The sequence below is a fragment of the Medicago truncatula genome, chromosome 2, assembly GCF_003473485.1.
Source record: "Medicago truncatula cultivar Jemalong A17 chromosome 2, MtrunA17r5.0-ANR, whole genome shotgun sequence".
Lineage (NCBI taxonomy): Eukaryota > Viridiplantae > Streptophyta > Magnoliopsida > Fabales > Fabaceae > Medicago > Medicago truncatula.
This window is the reverse complement of record NC_053043.1, coordinates 8,599,181-8,623,360: the sequence shown is the minus strand read 5'-3', so window position 1 is coordinate 8,623,360 and position 24,180 is coordinate 8,599,181. Positions and strand designations below refer to the sequence as shown.

At 34.5% G+C, this 24,180-nt stretch overlaps 3 protein-coding genes and 1 pseudogene across 4 annotated transcripts; all 4 read right to left on the bottom strand.

Annotated features, from left to right (window-relative positions):
• Window positions 1-1,523: 1,523 nt before the first annotated feature.
• On the bottom strand, window positions 1,524-2,876 carry LOC25486218 (F-box protein CPR1). The gene has a single exon (XM_013607429.3). The coding sequence runs from the start codon at window positions 2,652-2,654 to the stop codon at window positions 1,524-1,526; it is 1,131 nt and encodes a 376-aa protein (XP_013462883.1). The 5' UTR covers window positions 2,655-2,876.
• Window positions 2,877-6,414: 3,538 nt separating this feature from the next.
• On the bottom strand, window positions 6,415-8,833 carry LOC25486217 (F-box protein CPR1-like; annotated as a pseudogene). Its single transcript, XR_003009530.2, has 2 exons — window positions 7,488-8,833; window positions 6,415-7,001 (listed from the first exon to the last, which is right to left on the bottom strand). The product of XR_003009530.2 is annotated as an F-box protein CPR1-like (transcript).
• A 6,252-nt stretch (window positions 8,834-15,085) lies between these two features.
• LOC25486215 (pentatricopeptide repeat-containing protein At4g04370) lies at window positions 15,086-17,485 on the bottom strand. Its single transcript, XM_013607426.3, has one exon. It carries the CDS (start codon window positions 17,458-17,460, stop codon window positions 15,157-15,159), a length of 2,304 nt encoding a protein of 767 aa, XP_013462880.1. The 5' UTR covers window positions 17,461-17,485; the 3' UTR covers window positions 15,086-15,156.
• Window positions 17,486-20,916: 3,431 nt separating this feature from the next.
• LOC25486214 (pyridoxal phosphate homeostasis protein) lies at window positions 20,917-23,497 on the bottom strand. The gene is made up of 6 exons (XM_013607425.3): window positions 23,163-23,497; window positions 22,697-22,743; window positions 22,094-22,181; window positions 21,568-21,701; window positions 21,371-21,469; window positions 20,917-21,267 (listed from the first exon to the last, which is right to left on the bottom strand). Exons 1-6 carry the CDS (start codon window positions 23,446-23,448, stop codon window positions 21,187-21,189), a joined length of 735 nt encoding a protein of 244 aa, XP_013462879.1. The 5' UTR covers window positions 23,449-23,497; the 3' UTR covers window positions 20,917-21,186.
• Window positions 23,498-24,180: the final 683 nt, after the last annotated feature.

Below are 24,180 nucleotides of genomic sequence, written 5' to 3'. Positions count from 1 at the left end.
AATACTTGAAGTAAAGAACCATAGACTTATCATCAATGTTTTGATTTTTATTTTATTTTTTTGCAAAATTTCTCTACCTTAACAATTTCCTTTTCAAAGCCTCATGCATGCCCTTTTTCATCACCCTAAAAATCATATTGACATTTAAATTGATGGTTTGATATGATGCTCATGCTTCACATACCAAAGCCAAAATCTTTGTAGCCAAAATAGCTTTTATCATTTCTACTAAAGATCCATAAGAAAAGGAATTATCAAATGCATAAGAACCCATAAAAGAAAAATCCATAATATATAAGAATCCATAAGATATATCAAGAACATCCAAACCAAAATCCATAAAATAAAACAAGAACAAAATCATGATGGTTGTCACTAAAGCAAAGTTCTCACTTTCAAAGTTCTACAACCATAACTAAATCTTCAAAAATCATATTTTCCATCACAAGAGAGACAACTTGAGCATCCGGTTTCATCTGCAAATAACTTGTTCTTCCTTAGCTTTCTTTCAATGTCAATTTTCGGACAAGAAGGGTGACTGAATTTAACCTATAATAAAAAAACAGTCATGTTATATTTTAACATCAAAATACAAACACCATATGGAACACAATACTATTTTCTTAGCTCTATTTCAATGTCAATTTAAATCCTTGGGACAAGAAATCATCCCAGTACAAAAATCATGAATCTCATAGAAGCATAGAAGTAAACTAAAAAGGGTCTTGCTAACCGGTGCAATGGTTAAAGATTCTATAAATAGAATTGTTGTCTTGGAAATATAAGATGTTACTTTTGATTAAGTAATAATTAGACACATTTTTCATGAAAACTAACTTACTTTGGATGCTTAACCAATGCCCTTAGGGCACTGGTTAGCATTCTCCAACTAAAAAAATATCAAAATGAATAGTGATTAAAAAAAAAAACCAGACTTTCAACAGGAATTGTAAATAACTTTGGAGTAATTTCATGGTAGGCAAATTTCTAAACAACAATTTTCTTCTCCTTATACACACAAATACCACAACGGGGTGCAATAGTCTCAACATTCCAGAATAAACCGGTAAAAGATAATGCTTTAGGAGTGAGGATATATCAAGTAATGAAAAAGCAAAAAAAAAATTCAATTCATATTGATATTCTTTCTTTAACCTAATTTATAAGAAAATGGATCATTGTCTAACTTAATTTGCCACATACACGATCTCTTTAGAAATCCAATATAGACATTATCAATTACATAAAACAACATGTACCTAACTAAACTATACAAGTAGTGTGGTTCAACATCAGAACCCAGACACCATATGTGACCGAATATATATTTATCTCTCTCTTACGTTTTATCTTCAACAACTTATACAAATTTTAAAAACACACAAAAACTAAAGAAACTAACCGAATTTGATATCAAAATTTATTTTGATGTCCAAAATTTATTTCTCAATAAAAAATTGAAATGAGTATATATTGGACCATTGAATTGAAAGAAATTTAGATAAACTATATCAAGTACCTTGTCATGCTTTTATATAATTGTAGTTATCAATAGGCAAGGAAGGTGGTAGAAGGGTTCCAACATAAATCATAGTTTCATTGAAATTAGGAATTCCTTGAACACAAGTAACTTCTTCACTTTTGAGATCATACCAAAACAGCTTCTTACAATCTCTATAGAGATTACCTTTTACTTCCAACAGAACTTTACTTCTATCACTAGAATAACACAAAGGCTTCAAAGATCTCAAAGGTTTATTGAAGCACGAATCCTCAAAAGTAAACAATTTACACCAACTATCTCTAAATCCATATTTTTTCATCACCCAAACCTCAACCTTAGTAGTGTGATGTCTCACACTCACGTGATTCACAGTCATACAAAGACACTCTCCCAAAAGTGAAACATCAATTTGAAATCCCTTAACGTTATCTGCCATTTGTATTTCTGGAAGAGGAACTTCGTTGAAAACTTCTTGTGTTAGGTTAAATGCGACGATTAAACAAGGTTGAGATCTATTCCGAGTCACAACCCAGTGGAGAGAATTCTCAACGAAAACCCCCACAGGTTGAGTGCTGTAAAGAGCGTACGGGATATTAGGAAGTGCTTTCCACGAGTTTGTTTTGGAGCTGAAGAGTCTCACCTGTGTTTTGAACATGATGTGTCGTATCCCTTCGAAAAAGGAGACTCTCACGAGTTTGTAATTGCAGGCAGACTGATCAAAACCAAAACCGTGTACGCATTTGGACAAGCGGAAGTCAGATTCATTACGAGGAATGGGGAGATAAGGGATAACTCGATGTTTACGGATGTTAGGGTTCCAGAAAGCGATTTCACTGACACCGTTAGAGATGCAAAGGAGGCCGTTACATGAACCACCGAGAAGATCAATATTAGGGTTAAATAAATTGATGTTTAAAGGAACGGAGAATTTAACGTGGGTTGTTAGATTAGAGAAATCAAGTTGGTAGAGATCATAGTTGTGGCGGAGGATGATCTTGATACTGAAGGAGTTTTTGAGGTAATGTTTGGTGAAGGTGTGGGAATCTATGAAGGATCGAAGTGATTTAGAAATTGATCGGAATCGGAGAAGGGATTGTACCGGTAAGCGGGAGAGGATATCGATGAACAATTCCGTTGGAACATCAGCCATGGAATCGAAACTGGTTTAGGGTTTTCTATTTTTTTTTCCTTCATTTCTAATTCATTGTGAGGTTTGGATTTTGTTAGAGTAGGTTGTTTACGAATAACGGTGTTGACACGGAAAGTTCGCATGCATTGCCAAGTGCTTCATTTACGAAATGGTGAATACGGGAAACAAGGAAGGCCATATAATGTTGAAATATTTTTCTTGCTAACCCTAGAATGAAACAAAATTACCAGTCCATTATCAAAAATATCTACTTTCACTTCTTCAAAACAAAAAATAAAACCTACTTTCACAAGTTTCTTTTCTTTCTTATAGTAGTGGTATCACACAATCACGCCATTGCCATTGGCGTGACTCAATGTTATTATTATTATTTTTTTCAGGTTTTTGAGAACTCATTGTCACTGTATTTTTTTTTTTTTTTTTTACGTATCATGCCACTACATAGATTGTAATTGGGTGGGTTGACTTGTCGACGAAGTAAATTATCTTAATTTGGGAGACAATTACGTAACAACCGTCAACCAAACGGAGAAACCTTCAACAAAGCTGCTTTGTACAAATAGGGTAAAAAAATGTTATGTTGGACTCCATGCGACGCGTTTGATTATGTACACGTCGTATACTTTTCCTAGAACAAGGTTCCAATCCCAAGTATCGTCTACACCCTTCTTTTAGAAAATCTTAAATAGTAAAGCACAACACTCATCCACATGTCATGACGAGGAATGGAGACATATGGTATAAACCGATGTTTACGGATGTTAGGATTCCATAAAGCAATTTCACTGACACCATCGAAGATCCAGAGGAGACCATTACATGAACCACCAAGAAGATCAATTTTAGGGTTCCATAAATTGATGTCTAAAGGATTGCGGATTTAACGTGGGTGGTTAGATTAGGGAAATCAAGTTGGTAGAGATCGGAGTTGTGGCAGAGGATAAAATTGAAACTGAGGGAGTTTTTGAGGTAAAAGTTGATGAAGTTGTGGGAATCAATTAAGGATCAAATTGATTTCGAAGTTGTGGTAAGTGAGAGAGGATTTCAACGAACAATTTTGATAGAAGATCAGCCATCAGAACTGATTAGGTCTCCATTCCTCTCTCAAAGTTGTGGTAATCTAGTTTTATTTGATATTATGTACAATCTAGTTTTATTGTTTAATCCACTCTGCTTGTTGCAGCGCCGCATCCTTTCTTTTTGCAGCGCCTCATCCTTTCCATTTGGTCATCTGTTCCCTTTTTATTCTCTCACTGAAACCTCCATCTCACTAAGTTTCTATGTTAGTGAGACCCATTACGACCGAATGTTACATTTTACATCCCAAAAGATTGTAGATTCTTAGGCTATTCTCATGCTTCAAACCTTTTATCTAGCTTTATATTTCCAACGGTCTTCCTTCATTTTCATTTATCGAAATATTGCGTAAGTTTTGTTTAACAATAAAACTAGATTAAGAATTGTACATTAATTTGGAGTAATTTCATGGAACACAAATTTTAAAATAAATTTTCTCCTTACATACACAGATATCATGACAGGGTGGAATAGTCTTAACAATGAGAAACAAGCTTGTCAAAATAATGATAAAGGAGTGAGGGTATAGAATAACGAATAGGAACAAAATCAATTTATATCATTATTCTTTTTTTAACTTAATTATAAGAAAATGAATTGTTGTCTAGCATAAAAAAAAAATTTGTCACACACAACATACACTCTCTTTAATGTTTCTTTCGGCATCCAGCATGCACATAATATCAAATACATACAACATGCACATAAACAAACTACACAAGAAAGGTGATTCAATTTGACCTCTAACAAAATGCAGTTGTGTTATTTCAACATCAAAATACATACACCATATTTGATACGAAATGTATTGTGTCCAAACATCATTTTTCAATAAAATAAAAAAATAAAAAAAAAAGTTTAACTACGGATATCATATGATGGGACCATTGAAATCACTATGCAAAGCAACTTTCGAACATACATTCAGATAAACAATAAGTACCTTCTCTTGCTTATAGCTTTGCATCTCAACTTGTGTCGGTTCCCCGTCATATGATTAGTATCAATAGGTAAGGGAGGGGGTACAAGACTTTCAGCATAAATCATTACTTCCTTCAAACTAGGAATTTCTGGATAAGTAACTTGCATCCAAGTTAAGATTTACTTGCAACAAAACCTTACCTCTATCACTTGAATAACATAAAGGCCTTAAAAGATCCAAAGATAAAGTGAAACACACTTGAATTAGTAGTTTCATAATTCACACTCATACAAAGACACCCTCCAAAAACAGCAACATCAATTACAATAACCAACCTCATTGTGCTTTCATAAGCATGTCCAACAAGAATATGCAAATCAGGTACCACAAAATTCAAATAAATCATAAAAGGAAAATGTGCGTGACCGTGAATTGACTATACACAATTGAAATTCCATGAGATTCAAGTAGGCATCCATAACAGTATAACAAAAATGAAAATGGCTTGAGCCTGCACATGAACTAAAACAAGGACTACATTTTTCATGAGGGAGGCAAACAATAGAGTCATACTACTTCACTAAAGTTATAAGAAACTTCTTTGGTATGTGGGCAAGATTTTAACATTTTCATTTTTTACTGCTAAAAATCCTCACCCAAAACAGCACTAGGCCATAACACATTAAAGGGCAACCTGGTGCACTAAAGCTCCCACATACGCAGGGTCCGGGAAGGGGTCCACGTACAAATTACACATTGTAATATAAGTGTACATTCAATCAACACCAGAACTGGTTCCCAAGTCCTATTACTTTAGAGTGCAACACAAATTGTTAATAGGATTTTATCAGGACCTATCACTACATACAAAAAATTACAATATTATTCAGAACAAACATGAATTGAAGATACTACAATCAAAAGTAGCAGAAAAACCAGAAAATCAGCAGCATACACGTAGCAGAAAAGAACCAAAAAATTAGTAGCAAATTTCCTTGTAACTATTGATTCAACACACGATCAAAAACATTGTTTAACTACTTGATCTTGCCTACAGTAATTTCTGGAACTTCAAGCACAATATTTGATACATAAGCGACAGCGCAATAAGTATCAAAGTACCACAGTCTATATCTCTTCCTAAGTTGAATATAATGCAGCCTACCACCATCAATATAAAAAAGAAAAACATTGACAACCACCAGAGTCTATTTATAGATGTGATCCTCAACCAGTTTCCCAGTTGCAGGTGACTGACACGTGTCAGTCCCTATTCTAAAGCAGGCTAGTATCGAAGTACCAGAGACAGTTACAAAGCAGTTACAAACAGTTACAGGGCTAGTACTGAAGTGAGGGAGGTGCACCATAGGCTTTTCTTAGAATCTGAGAGTGGTTCCTTTAATACTTTCTAATATAAAAAAGTAAAACATCGACATTTAGCAAACCACCATAGTCTATATCTAAGTACAGTGCCCATTCCTAACTTCAATTTTCAAATGGCAATAGACAGTTTCATTCCATTGATTATAACAACAGTACACACTATCATATAATATCATATTCGTACCAACTAAATCATCATTTTACTGAATACTGCAGCAGAACGTAATGAAGTGTTATACAACAAAACATCCACCTAGCAGAGGCCACAATCCAATTCTTACATACAGCAAAAGAATTCAATTTCGGCAGCATCGCAGTAAACTATAAAGATGTTATTTGTAGCATAATGATAAAATTTCGTACAACAGAACCAAAAAATACTCAATACTTTTCATGTAATAATAAAGTAGCCAACGAACACAAATCAATTCAATTTGCATGGAAAATCAATTCAATTTGCAACAAAAAAAGAGCCTAATTTGAGGAGAAACAGAGACGGCGACAACGTGATGGAAAACACATGCAGTAACGAACAAAGACTTACACACACAGTGAAGAGGGGACACAATGTCACACACAAACAAACGCGCACGAAATGAGCAATACTCTTCGTACAATATCCAACCACTTTGTGCTTTCTTAAGCATGTTGTAAGAGATTGGAATTTAAAAATAATAATGGAAATAAAAGATTCTTTTCATACACTAACCAACCTCATTGTGCTTCCATATTTTTTCAACAGTACTAGAGTCTAGAAGTAAAAGACAAAAGCAGAAGATCCTTTAGAAAGGCCAGAGGGAGAAAAATGGGTGCAGCTCCATTCATTGTAAATTCAACCTTTTCCACAAACCAAGGTGACTAATTCCATCACAAGAAACAACTTGAGCATCCTGTTTCAGCTGCACATCACAGGTCCTTTAACCCCTTACAATCTCAATTTAAATCTTTAGGACAAGAAGCCATCCCTGTGGAAAAAAAAAAATGAATCTCATCGAAGTAAGTTCAACAATATCACAAAAGAATAGTTGATAAAAAACCGTGCTTTTGAATGGAACTATGCATAAATTTAGAGTAATTTCATGGTAGGCCAATTTCTATATAACAATTTTCTCCTCTTTACATACCATGGCATGGTGGTATAGTCTCAACATTCATAAATTAGCTTGTCAAAATAATTATTCAGGAGTGAAGATCTCAATATCAACTATTAAACTAACACATGGCATACATTGTTCTCAATTTTTTGTTCTTTTGAAATCCAGCACAGTCACACACACATTGTCACATATACATAAACAAAGGTATAAACTTCAAAGTAATTAGAGAATCCTTGTCCTATGTGATAAGAATTTAATTTGACCTTTAGCATAGAGTTTAACCACATATATCATATGATGGGTCATTGGGTACATACAGCAAGAACTCAAAAAACTAAGAAAATAAATAAGTACCTTCTCTTGCTTGTACAATTCTCCTCCTTCCTACAATTATCAACAGGGAAGAAAGGTGGTACAAGACTTCCAACACAAAACATAGCTGCATTCCAATTAGGAATTCCTTCAACATAACTGACTTGTTCACTCTTCAAATCATACCAAAACAGCTTCCTATGACATACCTCCGACAAAACTTCAATTCCTTCCAACAGAACCTTACTTCCATCACTAGAATAACCTAAAGGCCTCGAAGATTTAAAATGTGGAGTGAAACACGATTTAACGAAAGTAAAAAGTTTACACCAACTATCTCTAGAACCATATTCTTTCATCACCCAAACATCAATTTCAGTGGTTTCATAATTCACAGACATACAAAGACACCCACCCAAAACAGCAAGACGAAATTTAAAACTCCCATTACTATTACTGTTAACCTCTTCACCTTCTAATTCAACAGGAAGAGGAACCTCGTAGAAAATTTCAAGTGTGAGGTTAAATGCGACAATTAACCAAGGATATGACCCATCAAGTTTCTTGGCCATAACCCAGTGAAGAGAATTCTGAACAAAAACCCCCATGGCTTGAACATATTGAAGAGCGTATGGCGTACTGGGAATTGTTTTCCACGAGTTTGTTTTCAAGCTAAAGAGTGTGACATGTGAATCATAAAAAGGGTTATGTTGAGTGACTAACCAAGAGATTCGGAGGAGTTTGTAATCGGCGGTTAATAGATCAAAACCGAAGCCGTGAAGATATAAGTAGCAGTACATGTCAGGTGGAGGATGAGGAGTAATAGGAAGAGGGAGAAAAGGGATAATGTGATGTTTACGGGTGTTAGGGTTCCAGATTGCGATTTGGTTGGCGTCATTAGGTTGAGTCAAAGCGATTAAACCATTAGAAATGGCGAGGAGGCCGTTACATGAACCGATAAGAGTAATTTTGGTGCTGTTACCGGAGAAAGGATGGTTGAGTGGAAACTCGGCGGTGGTTAGATCAGAGAAATCATCATCGATTTGGTAGATATCGTAGTTGCGTCGAATGATTAAGGAACGATTGAGGGAATTTTTGAGGTGAAGGTTGGTGAAGTTGTGGGAATCGATTATAGATTTAAGTGATTTTGAAGTTGATCGGAATCGGAGAAGTGATTTACTGGTATGCGGGAGAAGATTTCAGTGACTATTTCCGACGGAAGAACATCACCCGCCATTGGAAGGAAGGAAGGGTTTCACTTTTTGGGTTTACAACAGAAAAAGAAGAATACGTTGAAAATTGAGAGTATTAGAATGCTGAATGTGCCACATCATTTAATCCGGTTGAAAACACATGAGTTCTGAGTTTTCATATTCTTCAAGAGTTTAACGGTGATGTGTGCAATTATAAATGTTTTGACTATGTGTGCGTAAAATTGTTTTAAATTGTTGATGTATAGAAATTAAATTCATAATAAAAAAAATTATAATGATGAATTTTGAGTGTTGAATGTGTGTGTTTGAATAATTTTAAGTGTGTTTGAACTTTGAATGTGTTATGACAATGGATTGTGTCACATGCCTCTTGTGTTTTGTGTTCTACATTTCAACCTCAGTTCGCTTTCTAAGTCCCCTGAACCATGGATCGATTCCTAAGTCTCAAACCTTCGAACGTTTCCTAAATCTTGAAAGGTAGTGATCGCTTCTTAACTCCCAAGAGGAGAATTTCTGAGTTTTTTAGGGGCATGTGAGCATTTTAAGGGGCCTAATGATCAATTTTTTCAACATTGAGTTTCGTCTGACCACATCAACATTTGAGATAAATTTGAGTACACAGCAGGGTGCCTAACCACATGTTGATGTACGCTAGACCTTTATCGACGATTCTACATCTTGTTGGAGAACATTACATCATATTCACCACAGTAAACTCTTATCTTTCAATGGCACTTTACGTTTCCATATTTTATTCCAATCTCCATCTACCAAAAACTTGTTCATATCATATCCAAGAAATTCGTCATGCAGAGACGATAGGCACTTGTAACGGAATAATGACCACTCTTATCCTCCTTCCAGACAAGCTTGTCTTGGCGAACTGTTTCGAACAACAGAACCTGCAATTTTTGCAGCAGTAACTAAATCAAAAATAGTATGGATCACATCAAAATTCCAAGCTATAGTGTCCTGATGAATTAAATAAATTAGCCACACAAAGACTTCAAGTACTGAGATGGCAGCTTCACTCCCAATGCTCCATTACATCCTTCACCCGCCAAATTCTTAGTCTTAGCCGACCAAATACTCATCCAAGAATAGCTAGGATTATGACCAATTTGAGCCCCCAAAAATATCAGTCTTAGTAAGTAAATGAGGACAAGGATAAAGTTGAAATTTTCAAACTAATTGAATCAATAGTTGCCTTCACAAAATATAAGAACAGATCAAAACTATGCCTTTTGATTTTATTGTAATGTATGGTTTGAACTTTGAATAATGAGATAATCTTTCCATGTTGGTCTTGTACACAATCAAAAGGGTTATTTCACATAGCTAAGTACTCATTTCTAATTATGACACAGGGGTGGTTTATGATAAATTGCAGGTAAAATTTGACTGTCCACAAATTCGATGACAATAAACTTTCTAAGCAAATTTAGAGTGTTTTAAATACTGTTGAACTAATTTTTGCACTTTCATTTATATAAGAAAGAATATCATTCTTGTTCTGAGATAGGAATGAGCCAACAAGCATATGGAAGGAACTGTATTAGAAAAGAATGTCATCCTAAAGTTCCATAACCATAAAAAAAAATAAAAAAAAAGGATTCAATAGAAATAAACTTCAAGTAGCAGGTCATTCTTTTGGATTTTTTTCTTCTTCAAATCATGTCAAATAACATAACATTTTTGTGAACTTATTGCAATTATTCTAAATTCTAATATAAAAATATTAAAAAAACTCATTTTTTAAAATCATTCAGTCACCTTTAGTTTTTGACACAAATCGCTTGAAAAATACTGCGAAAAAAAGGTTTTGTAATAACCTGCAGATGCAGTTTAAACTTTGATCTTTAGTAAGCAAGAATCTTTCTTTCCCATTCAACCTCCAACAGCTATAAACTAGCAAATGGTACACACTAGCTAAACCTATAAACTGGCAATAAACAAACTAGCAAGGTTTAAATTAATCAAAGTAAACGACAAAGCGTTTTATATGAGAAAAGGTATAAACAAGACGGGTTTTAGAGACTTAAAATAGTGAGAAAAGGGAAGCTCAACTGCGAAACAGTTCAATAGTAGAAGAACGTCTCAGTATAACGCAGAGGAATTCAATACACCGGAACAATGTTTTAACAATTACAAATACAGAGGGATTCAATATGCACTAACTGAGTGATTCACACGTTTAGAGTTTCTTCATGAGTTAGGTTTTGAATGAGGGTTGTTGTAGCGAGAGAAGTGTTTCATGTTTTAGCAAGAGAGAGTTTTTGCGCGAGTCGGGAAGTGAGAGTAGTCTGTTCAGCAAGAGACAACAAATCTGGGGTTTGAAAATAAGACAATTGTCCACCTATTTCTGAGCATACCAGGGACGAAGCCTTGAATTAAAAACCTAAAGTTCTATAAGTGAATCACTTTCGAGGCAAAAGTTGAACTAGCCTTTCGAGAAGACAGTATCTATTGCTACCATGACACCATGAAAATAAGCACGTAATAACAATTCTCAAATAAATTCTAATCAAGGAATGCAAGTTAAGGTTCATGATTCAGTGGATAGCTAAGTACTGGCTTAGCATCAACTTAACAAAAGATAACAATCTACATAATGAAACCAAAAAAGAATTATGTATTTATTTCTCATTAAATAGTATATCAAGTGCCTCAAAATAATAAAATAAAAAAATCAATGAACGAAAAAAATAACTAGGTAGACAAGTGAAATGATAATATTTGTACTCGTTGCTCAAAAATGTGCTAAAGCTTTCATGGCAGGATTCCGTCCTCTTTGGTAGGTTTCCATCCTCTTTGCTGAGCTCTAAGCTCCCACAAAGCAGTTTCTTTCATCTGATTTTCAAGTGCTGTTTCGGCTCTTTCCCTAGCTTCCTCACATGTTTCCATCCCTGAATTGCATTTATCGGCCTCCTTTTGATACTGTGATGCTATTTTCTTAGACTCTAAAAGTAATATGTCAGCATGTCTTTGTTTTCTCTCAGCTTCAGCTTCCTTTTGCTTTAACTCTTCATGCAAAAGATCCATGAAACTCTTCCCAGCCTCTTCACTCACCTCTGGATCTTGCCTCATGCAATCTATAATATAATTAAACAAGATTATTTGAAGTTGTCCATAGATTAAAAGAGATTTCAACACTGTCAAATTTATATTAACTTCTAATTCTAACTTACTTGAATTTTAAGTAATACTACATCCTTTATCAGTCCGGCAGATGCATGGATACTTAAACCAAAGAGTATATCAAATAAAATTATAATCATCATTCACTTTCTGAAATTTGTCTATCAAATATAAATATATATCATTTTAATTTTTTTATAGTCAAATTGTAATTATAATCGTCACCTCATATCTATTGTGTTTCCCTAGTGTAAGAGAGGGAAGAGAACTAACCTAAAATAGAATTGTTGCTCAATCCTGCAACAAAAAACAAGCAGAGACAACAAAGTTAGCAAAACAACTATCAATGTCTGAACACAAGTAACAAAATATACCAAAGACTTTTTCAACTTCCTTATTTTTCCATTGCATATGACTATAAAATCTGTTGTATTACTCTGTAATTGATCATCAAACTATTTTAAAATTGATCCGTATATTGGTCTTGCAAACAATTTTTAAAATAACTATTTAATTACAATTAAAATGCATCTAAAAGACCAAAGAGTTAACAACATGTTTTAAACTGTGGATGCAGTTACAATGCGAATCTTTATATTGCGGTAAAATGTAGCCGATCCGGTTGTGATGCTGCCCCAGAGGCCTTTGGAACTGTTATATTGCCACCGCAATTGCAGTTGATAATGCAATTTAAAACTATGATTAACAAAGTTGCATAAAATTTCCCGGATGAAATTTATTATCCAATGTATCAACATATGTTACATATCATTCCCAATAAATGAGTTCCCTAAAATTCCAATATGGACTAGCAGTAAGAGTGAACTCTAATTCTCTATGTTTTCTTTTACACTCGTAAAGTTTACGTGAATTGAGTCATGTGGGTTCAACAAAGTCGAGAAAAACTCAAGGCTTAAACAAGAATTTACATATTAATATAAGTGAAGTTATTTAAACCTGCGCCATTATGAGGTACCTATGAGTCTCATTCTAAACAAAACATCATTATTTAAGAAACAAAACACATTATTTGTCATTTCTTATTTAAACACATAATCTTTTTAATGAAAAAAAAAAAATAGAGATTTAAAGGAGAAAGAAAACGAAACCTTCTGGGATGGAAAGAAGGGGTTGAAGAGAACAATCACAATGACAAGGAGGACAAGAAGAAGAAACAGAACTAAGAGTGTCATTGAGTGCCCAAAACAAAGGTGGTCCTGCAAGATAACATGTTAGACATATTCCCATAATCCAAAACAAAACTTTGAATGCTCTTTGCTGCCTCCTATTCATTTTTTTCTGGATTCAGCAGCAAATTATTGGGGAAATAATTAAGAGGATCTTGATGATTTTGAGTTGGTTAAGGTTATTCAGTTTCAAGATTTGCGTATCTCTCTCACTCTCACCTTTCACCCACATGCATACCTACGTGTGTCTCACTATACTCTATTTTTTGTTTTGGTCATTCTCTTGTTATTATTGATTAATTTTGATTTATAATAATCAACTAATTTAAGGTTGATTATCTCACTCACAAGTGTCACATGTGTTAGTGAGCCTTATTCATTTCATTTTTCATGCTAAATAAGTAATTAATATTATTTTTTTTAAAAAAGCCAAAATGGAATATAATAAGCAACATTAGACGCTAACGCACAAGGTGTGCGAAAACGCCTAGGCATAAAAGAGTTCAACAATCCTGTACATGTGACAAAGGCGCAAAATCAAAAAAGAAAGCAAAAACAACAAGCTATAAAATTGAGTTTAAGCAGGTTAAAGGACTTCGCCGCCATTCTTGATAGGTGAAATCAAAATTAATGTATTTCGATTTCAACCACCAAAATGACTGAAGCTTCACCCTTTTACGAAGCGCTTGCAAGTTGTCCCCCTTTCCTTTGAAGATTCTATTATTCCGCTCTTTCCAAATTGTCCAAGCTACAGACAACCAAATAATCTGCATGGACTCAGTAGACTTCTTTGAGAAGCCCCGCAAACCACTAAAATGATGCAAATGAGCAAAGAATTGACAATGGAAAGCTGATGAAAAACCAAGCCAATCCGCCACTATATTCCACACACCACCAAAGAAACCGCACGTAATAAATAAGTGCTCTTTGTCCTCAATAACACCGCAATTAGCAATACAACCTTGTTCAAATACACGCAGAACGTTCCGTTGTAAGAGTTTATCTCTAGTGGGAATCCAGTTTAAGAACAGGCGCCAAGCAAAAATCAACACTTTTAGGGGCACCGCTTTCAGCCACAAAAATCTGTAATTACTATTAGGTTGCTGATTACTATCAATCTCTAAGTCTGTTAAAAAATGATAAGCAGAACTAACAGTGTAACAATTAGAATCATGTAACATCCATATCCATCTATTGACATGGTCAACCTGAAAAGAGAAATTTGTTAGGCGAACAATACACTCCCCCAATAACTTCTCCTCCCACGCAAAAAGCCTCCTACGCCATTTCCACGCCTCCCCCATTAACCCCCTACCCTTTTGCAAACATTTCAGCCACCATAGCTAACTTATTCTCCGCTAACTCAAACAGGCGCGGAAAAATGCTACACAACGGTTTCCCCTCTAGCCAAGGGTCGACAATATTACCAATTATAGTTTTTTTGAAATATCACCAATTATAGTTAGACACTTAATTTTGTAGCATTAGTTCAACAACTCATTTTCTCTATATTTTTCTTTTTTGTCAAGATTTTCTCTATATTTTTTTATCACATCATCAATATATCACACCTATCATCCTATTTATTTCTCTCAATATGTATAGTCGATATATGAATTTCAAAATAATAATATTATTTTTAAGTATTATAATCCTTCAAAAAAAAATAACAGTATTATTATTTCTCTTTTATTGCGTCTTTAATTATTTTAATTAAATTCTTCTTCTGGACACTATTATCTAAAATTATAAATGTTAAGCCCTATAAACATATGTCTATTGTTGTTGAAATTTTTAAACATTTTCACTATATATTGTTATATGTCATTTAGTATATTTTAATTAAATTTTTAAAATAAATTTAATTGACACAACTTATTTTAACTTAGTGTTTGCTTGATGAAATTTAAATGTTAATTAAGCATATATTTTAATATTATTTTTTATTTACAAGTTAGTTCAACCGTTAATTTTATCAAAAAGTAAAATTTATTTAGCTCCTTTATCCACTAATTTATTTAGTTCGTTTATCCACTAAACTCTAATTTTACCGATACTTCATCATTTTCGAGTAAATAGTAAAATAAAAGTAGACCAAAATAACCATAGGCTAAACATCAAGAAGAATTGAACTTAAATTATCGATTTATAAATATGTTTCATAATAACCTTTCAACATATGTTATAATAATGGGTGTGGTTGCTTTCAAAGTTAAGGTCCACTTCCTCCATTTTGTTCATTTCCTCTCTCAAAATTGTCATGGTATTCACTATTTCTAGGAACTGAGGGTGTGAGTTATGATCTGTGAAAAATGTAGTGATGGTTCCATGTATGTCAATAAAGCTCCAACCAGGAATTTTCCTCAAACCAAGAGATCTCATGTGAGTCCATACCTCACCCACTCCTTCCCACTTGTTTATTGAAGCATAACAGTGAGCTAGTTGTACATAATTTCCAGCACTCATAGGCCTTAGCTTGATAATATCATTGGCAATTATATCACCAAGTTCTTTATTACCATTCGCTCGACATGCATCAAGGATTATGCCTAACACATCAAGCACAGGATCTGAGAACATTCTCTTGTACAAGTTATACGCCTCCTCTACCTTCCCGGCACGACATAGGAGATCCACCATACAAGCATGGTGTTCGAGATTTGGCACAAACCCGAAATCTCGAGTCATAGATTCGTAAATGTTCAAGCCCTGATCAATAAGTCCATTATGACTGCAAGAAGATAAAATTGAGAGGAAAATCACATGGTTGGGTTTAATCCTAGTTTCTAGAAACTTTGAGTATAACCTCAATGCAGTTTCCCCTTTACCATGATAGCCATATCCTGCAATTATGGCACTCCATGAAACCAAATCTTGACTTGGCATTAGGTTGAAACATCTTTGAGCAGAATCCAAATCACCGCATTTACAGTACATATCTACCAAGGAAGTATCAACCAAGATACAAGGCCTAAGACCATTTCTTATTACAAACCCATGGATCCATTTTCCGGGGTGAAGTTGCCCGGTGGATGCACACCCTTGAACAAGGGAGACAATGGTAATTGAATCAGGTGTTTGATGACAAGACCTCATTTCATTAAAAAGGGAAAAGGCTTTATAAACACAGCCATTTTGAGCATATCCGGCGACTATGGCATTCCATGAAACTAAATCCCTTTTACTCATCCTATCAAAGACAATATAACTCTGATCTAAGTGGCCACACTTCGCATACATGGTAACAAGAGAGTTATGAGCAGCAGTATCCAATGACAGTTTTTGCCTTAATATATAACCATGAATCGATTTCCCCAAATTAAAGGCCCCGAGCTGTGCACAAGCTGTAATCACACTAGCCATAGTCTCGGTAGATGGCTTCATTCCAAATTTAAACATTTGATCAAAAACTGCAAGTGCTTTGTCTGCATTCTCATTCTGTACTAGGCCTGAGATCATCGCCGTCCACAAAACTACATCCTTATCTAAACTCCTCTCAAACATTTTAAATGCAACATTAATGTTCCCACCTTTTAAGTACATTACAATAAATGATGTTTCAATATGCGCATCCAAAACAAAACCACCTCTTAAAATCTGGCCATGAACTAACCTTCCCAATCTCATATCACCTGTCGACACAGCCACAGACAACACAGACCCAAAAGCCTGTAAACCAGGCTCCAAACCTTGTAGCTTCATTCTCTTGAGAAGCAACAAAACTTCACATAAATCCCCAATCTGAGCATATGCAGATAACAAAGAATTCCACGAAACAACATCTCTTCGATCCATAAATTCAAACAATTTCCTACAATCTTCAATACTTCCACATTTCCCGTACAAATTCACCATAGAATTTAACAAATTCAAATCTGACATAAACCCATAAAAAATTGCACAACCATGCAAACACTGCACATAAGGAACCTCCGAAACTCCAAACAACAAACTCAGCAAAGTAACACTACTCGGTTGAATTCCCTCGTAACGCATTTGACGAAACAAAGAAAAAGCCTCACGAACATCACCCATTTTCGAATAACACCCAATAACCGTAGTCCAAGGCACAACATTTCTCTCAGGCATAAAATCAAACACTTTACGTGCAACATCATTATAACCAAATTTAACATAAAAATTGATCAAAGACGAAGCAATATACGAATCTGTCGACAACCCATTAACGATAACACGTTGATGAAGTGAATTACCAAGATGAAAGAGGTTAAGAAACGAGCATGCTTTGAGAAGACTAGGGAAAGTGTATGCATCAGAAGGGATGTTTGCATTGAGCATGGATGTGTAGGTGATGAGAACTTGACGGTGAGCGCCTTGGGTTGAATGGCGGTTGATAAGGGCATTGTATGAATGGGTGGTGGCTGAAGAAGAAGGAGGGTGTGGTAGTAATGCTACGAAGCGTTTTTGGGCAGTGAGAATGAAGAGTGAGTGCGGTTTTGGTTTGTATTTGAACATGATCCATTCCTTGTGAAGTTCCTGGGTTTGAATTTGAAAGACAAGTTATATATATGATTCAGTTGACACTAATATTATTTTATTTTGGGTTAATTAAGTAAACGTGTTCCTTGTAAATATTCAGAATTATTTTGTTTTTAATCTCTGTAAAATAAAATTACACTTTTTAGTTTCTATAAAAATTTTCATCAAGATTTGTAGTCTCTATAAAATTTTCCATCAACATTTTTAGTCCCTAAAATGCTTAAGGAAAATGTCACAGGGACTAAAAACTGTGATTTTATGTTGTAGGGATTAAAAACAAAACTCTGAATATTTACGAGGACTAAAAACTTAATTAACCATTTTATTTTTAGATAAACCAAGATATTCTTGTTGCGATGTTTTTTTGGTTTTCAAAAGTAGTTCTGAAGCAAAATAATTATCAAAAGTGTTAGAGTTCGATTTTTAGATATAATTTTTTTTATCAAATTTAATTTATCTCACGACCGAATTCTGAATTATCAAAGTCCATTTCCTTTGAAAATCCACGGATTAACAAAAAAGAAGTTACTTTTAAAATTTACTATTAACCACTTAGATTTAAATCTAATATTAAAATTTTAAAAATAACTAAGTTATCAATGATAAATTCGTCCAGCAAAAGTTCAACTAAAAAATCAAATATTAAATATTTTTTTAACTTTTAGTTGTATCTATACTATATATAAAAAAAAATAGGCGGATTTGAGCTGATTTTTTTCTCTTTCAATTATACCCTTAAATAAATTTGACTATAAGAAATTAGTTAGTTTAATTTAAAAAATAAGAATTTATATTAAAAGATTTAAATTTGTTATAGACTTATAGTGTTGGTATCATTGAAGTATGATTTGTTACAATATAAAATACAAAATATCTATTATCTATACCTATAATTTTAATTAAAATCAAAATGAATTTAATGAAAATTTCATAAAAATTAATGTTCAAAATTTATACGTATTAACACAGTAGGATAACGGAAGACGGGCACATAGTACTGCTTTAAATTTAGGTGCTTTGGAGGTCTAGGAACAGAGGATTTTCAATAATGGTGTCAAGAATGTGGAGGAGATCTTTGAGGAAATTAAGGTCGTATCTTGGAGGTGGAACCTTAGTAGATTGAAGTCGTCAAGTAAATTTCCAAGTTGGCAACTTGGCATACACTTGAACATGTCAAGTTATTAAAATTAACAAGTTTGTTTTTTAAAATTGGTCAAAATGTGCATAGGAGACTGGTAAATGTGAATGGCACTAAAGTGAAGAGGTCAAAAGTGCTCATTTTAAACTTGGGAGGCCAAAATCGCATACATACTTTAGAGATTACCATTGCAATATAGTTTGCACTCAGCAAGTAGCAAGTATACATGACCATACCTCCTGGGTTTAAGACTTCTCAACCTAACAAAGTTTGCAAATTACTCAAGTCTCTTTATGGACTTAAGCAAGCCAGTCGAAAAAGAGAATTTCAATCTTACTTCAGCTCTTTCGAATATTGGTTACTTGCCATCAAAGTCTGGTTATGTAGATGGCATTGTTCTTGAATCTTGCATGGAATGATCTTGACGAGATTAACTCTGTAAGTTCTATGCTTGGCAATCAGTTTCAGATCAAGGATCTTGGCTAACTTAAGGGTATTTCGTTTTGCCAAAAAAAAAAAGCACTAGAGCTTAGATGATTCAGGCATCCTACCATGCAAATCGGCCTCCACACCAATGGCTCCTATTCTCAAACATTCAGCTACTGAAAGCCCTGCATAATCTGATCCAGCAGCTTATCGCAGACTCGTCTCGTATGTCACATGATTTATCTTACAAACACTCGGCCTGATCTTGCTTTTGCGATTAAAAGATAAAGCCGGATTGTTTCAGCTTCTATTGAGGCACACTATGCAGTTGCACTTCATGTTCTGCATTACATTAAAGGCTCTCCTGGGAAGGGAGTATTCTTTTTTGCATCTTCTAATATAAAGTTGCTTCATTTAGGGATGCAGATTGGGCTGCCTTCCCTGACTCTAGAAGATCAATTGCAGAGTATTCAATGTTTCTTGCTTCTTCATTGATATCTTGAAAGTCTAAGAAGCAACCGACAGTCTTTTGCACCAGTTTTGAGGCTCTATATCAGGAATTGGCCTTCACTACTCGAGAGATTCAATGGCTTATCTACATCTTACAAGTTACAAGATCTAAAATGCACGCTTGTTCGTCCAGTTCCGTTATACTGTGACTGTAACAGCAAGTCAGCCATTCCATTGCCCGAAATCCAACATTTCATGAGAGGACTAAGCACATAGATAATGATTGCCACTTAGTTGGAGAAAAAGTTCAGAGTTCAGACTGGTGTCATCCAATTAATATCAGTATCTCTGCCAACCAAGTTGCTGACATTCACACAAAGTCTTTGCCGCCCTCTGACTTTAATTCGTTGTCGTCCAAATTGAACTTAATCGAAACATATTTGGTTCAGTTTGTTGTGTATATTAGCTTAACTTTATTGATGTTATATATTCAAGGATTTCTTAGTCAACTTAAGTTTTAGTTAGCTAGTGATAGATGTCTAGACAGATCATTCTTTCATTCCTTTGCTCTGTATATATACATTCTACCCGTTATTGCAAATAACTTGTCATTTTACACTTGGCAATACACATTTATGATTTCTTTTTCTAAAATGAAAATTCCAACCTTTAAAATTTACACTGTCAGGACGGTCTCGAATAAAATCCTGCCAAGGCCGGTCCCAAGCCTGGGTAAAAGGAGAGGGTTGTGTTAGGCCTCGACAGCCAACGTAAAACTTTGTTGAATCCCTATGACATGGACCAAATACGAAATAGTGTGAATGCTGTCATTTCCCGAAAGCAACGCACTGTATAGCTCAAGTACAGTGTCAAATGAGCAACGGCCGCTGCATTACTGCCTGGATGCAGTGAAAAATAAGCAAGGGTTCCCACATCTTTATGAACGGGTGCTGGTAAAGAAGCTAGTTAATGAGAATAAGAATCGTTTTGGAACATGGAATATATGCACTCTTACACCATGTAGCCGACCCAACTTAGTGGGATAAGACTTGGTTGTTGTTGTTGTTGTTGCCGTAGAACGGTCTCGGATGCCGTGAGTGCTGCTTTTGTTACTGCAGTCTGCAGCGAACCAAGTGACCCAAACTCACTAGATGTCTAATTAGTCATGACGACGATGGTTTGGAGCACGGGTATTTGTATTTAGATAGTTTGGGGGTTCCTGTGGGATAATCCAGATTCTTATGAACAACCTGAGTAATAAGTTTAGAGGGAGATTCATTCATTAAGAATTTATTTCAGTTTTTTCATTTAAATTCAGTTCCTATCACAACAGTTTATTCAAAAATAACCATTGTCTTAAGAGCATCAACTTTCCAAATCCGGGGTGCAAAAGATGATAACAAACTTTGCCATAATGATTATACAATGTGGCTTTTCAAGATTATCATAATTCTTTTGTCAAAAATAGACTATATTCGTTCTGGTTCAGTAAAAAAGGTTGTTTTTTACATTTTACAAGCAACAATACAAAATAATGTTCAGCCTTGACGATTATTCTGAAAACACATCATGCTCAAGAGCATATTTATTTCCAGCTAAAATAATTTGTTTATGGTGCTCTACGACTTTGACATATGAATCTATAAGCACCACAATATCACCTAAATAAGACTGCAAAATGAAAGCAGCTACTTCTCTTCTTTCTGTGGATACTCTCTGGCCCCAAATATTGCGGTTCCAATCCTAACAGTTGTACTTCCCATCTCAATCTACAAAATTAGAGAGTTAGCTAGTTAAAGAAATAATATGACCATATCATCATACTTGTCCCTATGTGTAATTCATATATTTTCCAAGAAAATAAATCCTTACAGCTTGCTCAAAGTCTGCAGTCATGCCCATTGACAGCTCACATTGTGTTTCTGATATTCCAAGTGCCGCACAAATTTCACTTCTGCATTTGGATAATGTCTAGGAAGTACAAAGTAAAATTAGCTTGGAGAATTACCAAGACTAGATAGTAAGTACCAAAAATATCAAACAATCGAGTCAAAATGCATTGTTGTCACCTTAAAATTTTCCGGGGTAGATGAATAATCGAGCATGCCAATTGTCATTAGACCACAAAATTCAAGGTTTGGGCAATTTGTAAAAATATGTTTTACAAGATCTAGACACTGTGCTGGTTCAACACCAAATTTAGCTGCAAGAAATATCAATAAATCATCATTCTTAAGATCACAAACAAACCGAAAACACTTGCAAGAACATTTTATCACAAGACAGCAAAAAGAATAAAAATTACTATCTAGAGCATATATTTTCTAAACCCTCAAGCTCTTACAAGCAGTTCATTACAATAATATAGATTACATATTCACACTACCTATGATGTTGGAATCACTGATTAGATAAACATAATTTCTCTAAAAGAATTGTGGACTATTTCTTGTTTCTGTGATCCTATTATCATATCAGTGTATTAGAAGCCATGTTAAATATTTTGGGTTAACAATCTTCCAACAAAACCAAGTCACCTTTATTAAGAGATGGTAGATACTAAATTGGCTGGCAAATCTATCAGGTGTAACTTACATGTTTCTCCGCTTGTATTCACTTCAACAAAAACTTTCAATGGTTTCCTGCCAATTTTGGCTATGGCGCGATCAAGAAGGTTTGCTATCTGTTAGCGAGGAAAAAAAGAACTAAAATCAGAAATGACATGTAGTGCAATATCAAAAACATAATGCTAAGATCATGACTGCACTAAACCAAAATGCATTATTTCATAGAAGATTTTGGGTAAACTATTTTCTAAAACATTTTGAATAAAATTATATTTCTTAGAACAAAATTCGTAAGAAATAGATAACTAATGACAGTGTTGTAGTTAATACAAGTCAGTAGTCCGTGTGGCACACATCTAATGTATGGACCTTCTGTAAAGTTATTGTCAAAAAACAACCTATACTATATATAGACCACTTTCATCATCAAATATCAAATGTATAAACAATTTAACTTTCCAAGAGAAATCACAAATGATACGATGAAAAATTCATCGTCGTGTTTCAACATATTCCATTCCCCCATGTAAAATTTACATTTTTATTTGTACTTATTAGCTTTTTGAACACACTTGGAACATATATCTACTTTCTCTTCCCTAAGAAAGTATTAAGAAACAAAAATATTCACCTTCTCATCATCTACACTCTCTACATAAGCAAGGTTCGGAACACCAGCTGCAGAAATATCAAATAAGAAACAAAACATATTAGACTCCTGCATAACAAACCAAAGATAATGAACTTATATCCATAAAAAATACAAAAAAGTGGAATCTAAGTTTGCAATGCATAAGCAAGCCAAACATACAATTGAACATTTTTGAGAGTATAAATATAGCAAAAATATGTCATCACTTATCAAAGTGAAATTTTACAAGTTCAAAACTGTACCTTTATGAATCTAATTAGTGTTTGAACATGTTTGGTATCATAGTGGTTTTGCCAAAATCACTTAAGTTGAAAATTTCACAATAATTATACATCAAAATGATCAAAATAACTTTCAGCATAAACCATAACCCAAATCACTTTAATTAAACTAAACATAACATTATCAATTATTAATTCAACAGAATCAAAATAAGTTGACATACCAAGAAGAGGCTTAACTTTATTACTCTGCAAATTCCCAATAAAATGCCACTCAATATCTTCAGGAAGCTGAGGAGCTTTCTCAATTATTTCCTGAACGTAATTCTCACCGAAGCAACGATGTCCGGCGTCATACACCTGCCGGAGCATGGAAACTGACTTCGTCTTACTCGCCGCCACCACCCGGATTTCTTTCACGTCTCGGCTCGATCTCTCCGCGGCATGGTGGACGCGATCAAGCACCGCCTTTAGCGACGCCGCTGCGCCGCCCTGTGAGGATGATGTCATTTTTTATTTGTAATAAATTGTAAATGCCATGTCATCGCAGTTTTATAGGTACGAAATACGAATAACATCGATGCAAGAATAATTGAATGGGCCATGCCATGCAGGGAGTCAATTTCTTGAATACAGCTTTTCACGCACATTATGCTCGCGCCATGCAGCTATGCCAACAATGTTATTGTGCTAGTTAACTAGCGCAATTGTTAATTAATGTGCCACTTAACATACGCTGCGTGAGTTAACTAGCGCAAGTGTTAATCACTGCGACACTTAACATACGCTGCGTGAGTTAATTAGCGCAAGTGTTAATCACGCAGCGAAGAATATTAAATTCTTGTTAGGCTAGTTTAGATGAATGTATTAAGTGTCAAGGAACTTCATTTCGTTGGCACTTGAATACCATTATTTAAAGCAAGCCTAACAAAAATTTATTCTTTTCAAAGAAAAACATGAATTCCGGGTGAAATGTTTGAGTCATGTTGTTTGGCAGGTTTGAATTTATCCCATTCAAAGGTAAGACAATTGTTGTAGTTGGAATGCACATTTCAAGTACAACAATTGTCTTACTCTGGATGGGGCAAATCAAACTTGTTAATCGGCAGGAGTCCAACATTCGATAAGCATCTTGAATGTTGGTATTCAAGTGTCAAGGAATGCGCCTCATTCTTTTGACAATTGAATACCATCATTCAAGATGTTGATCGTATGGTGGACTCCTGCTGCTTAGCAAGTTTG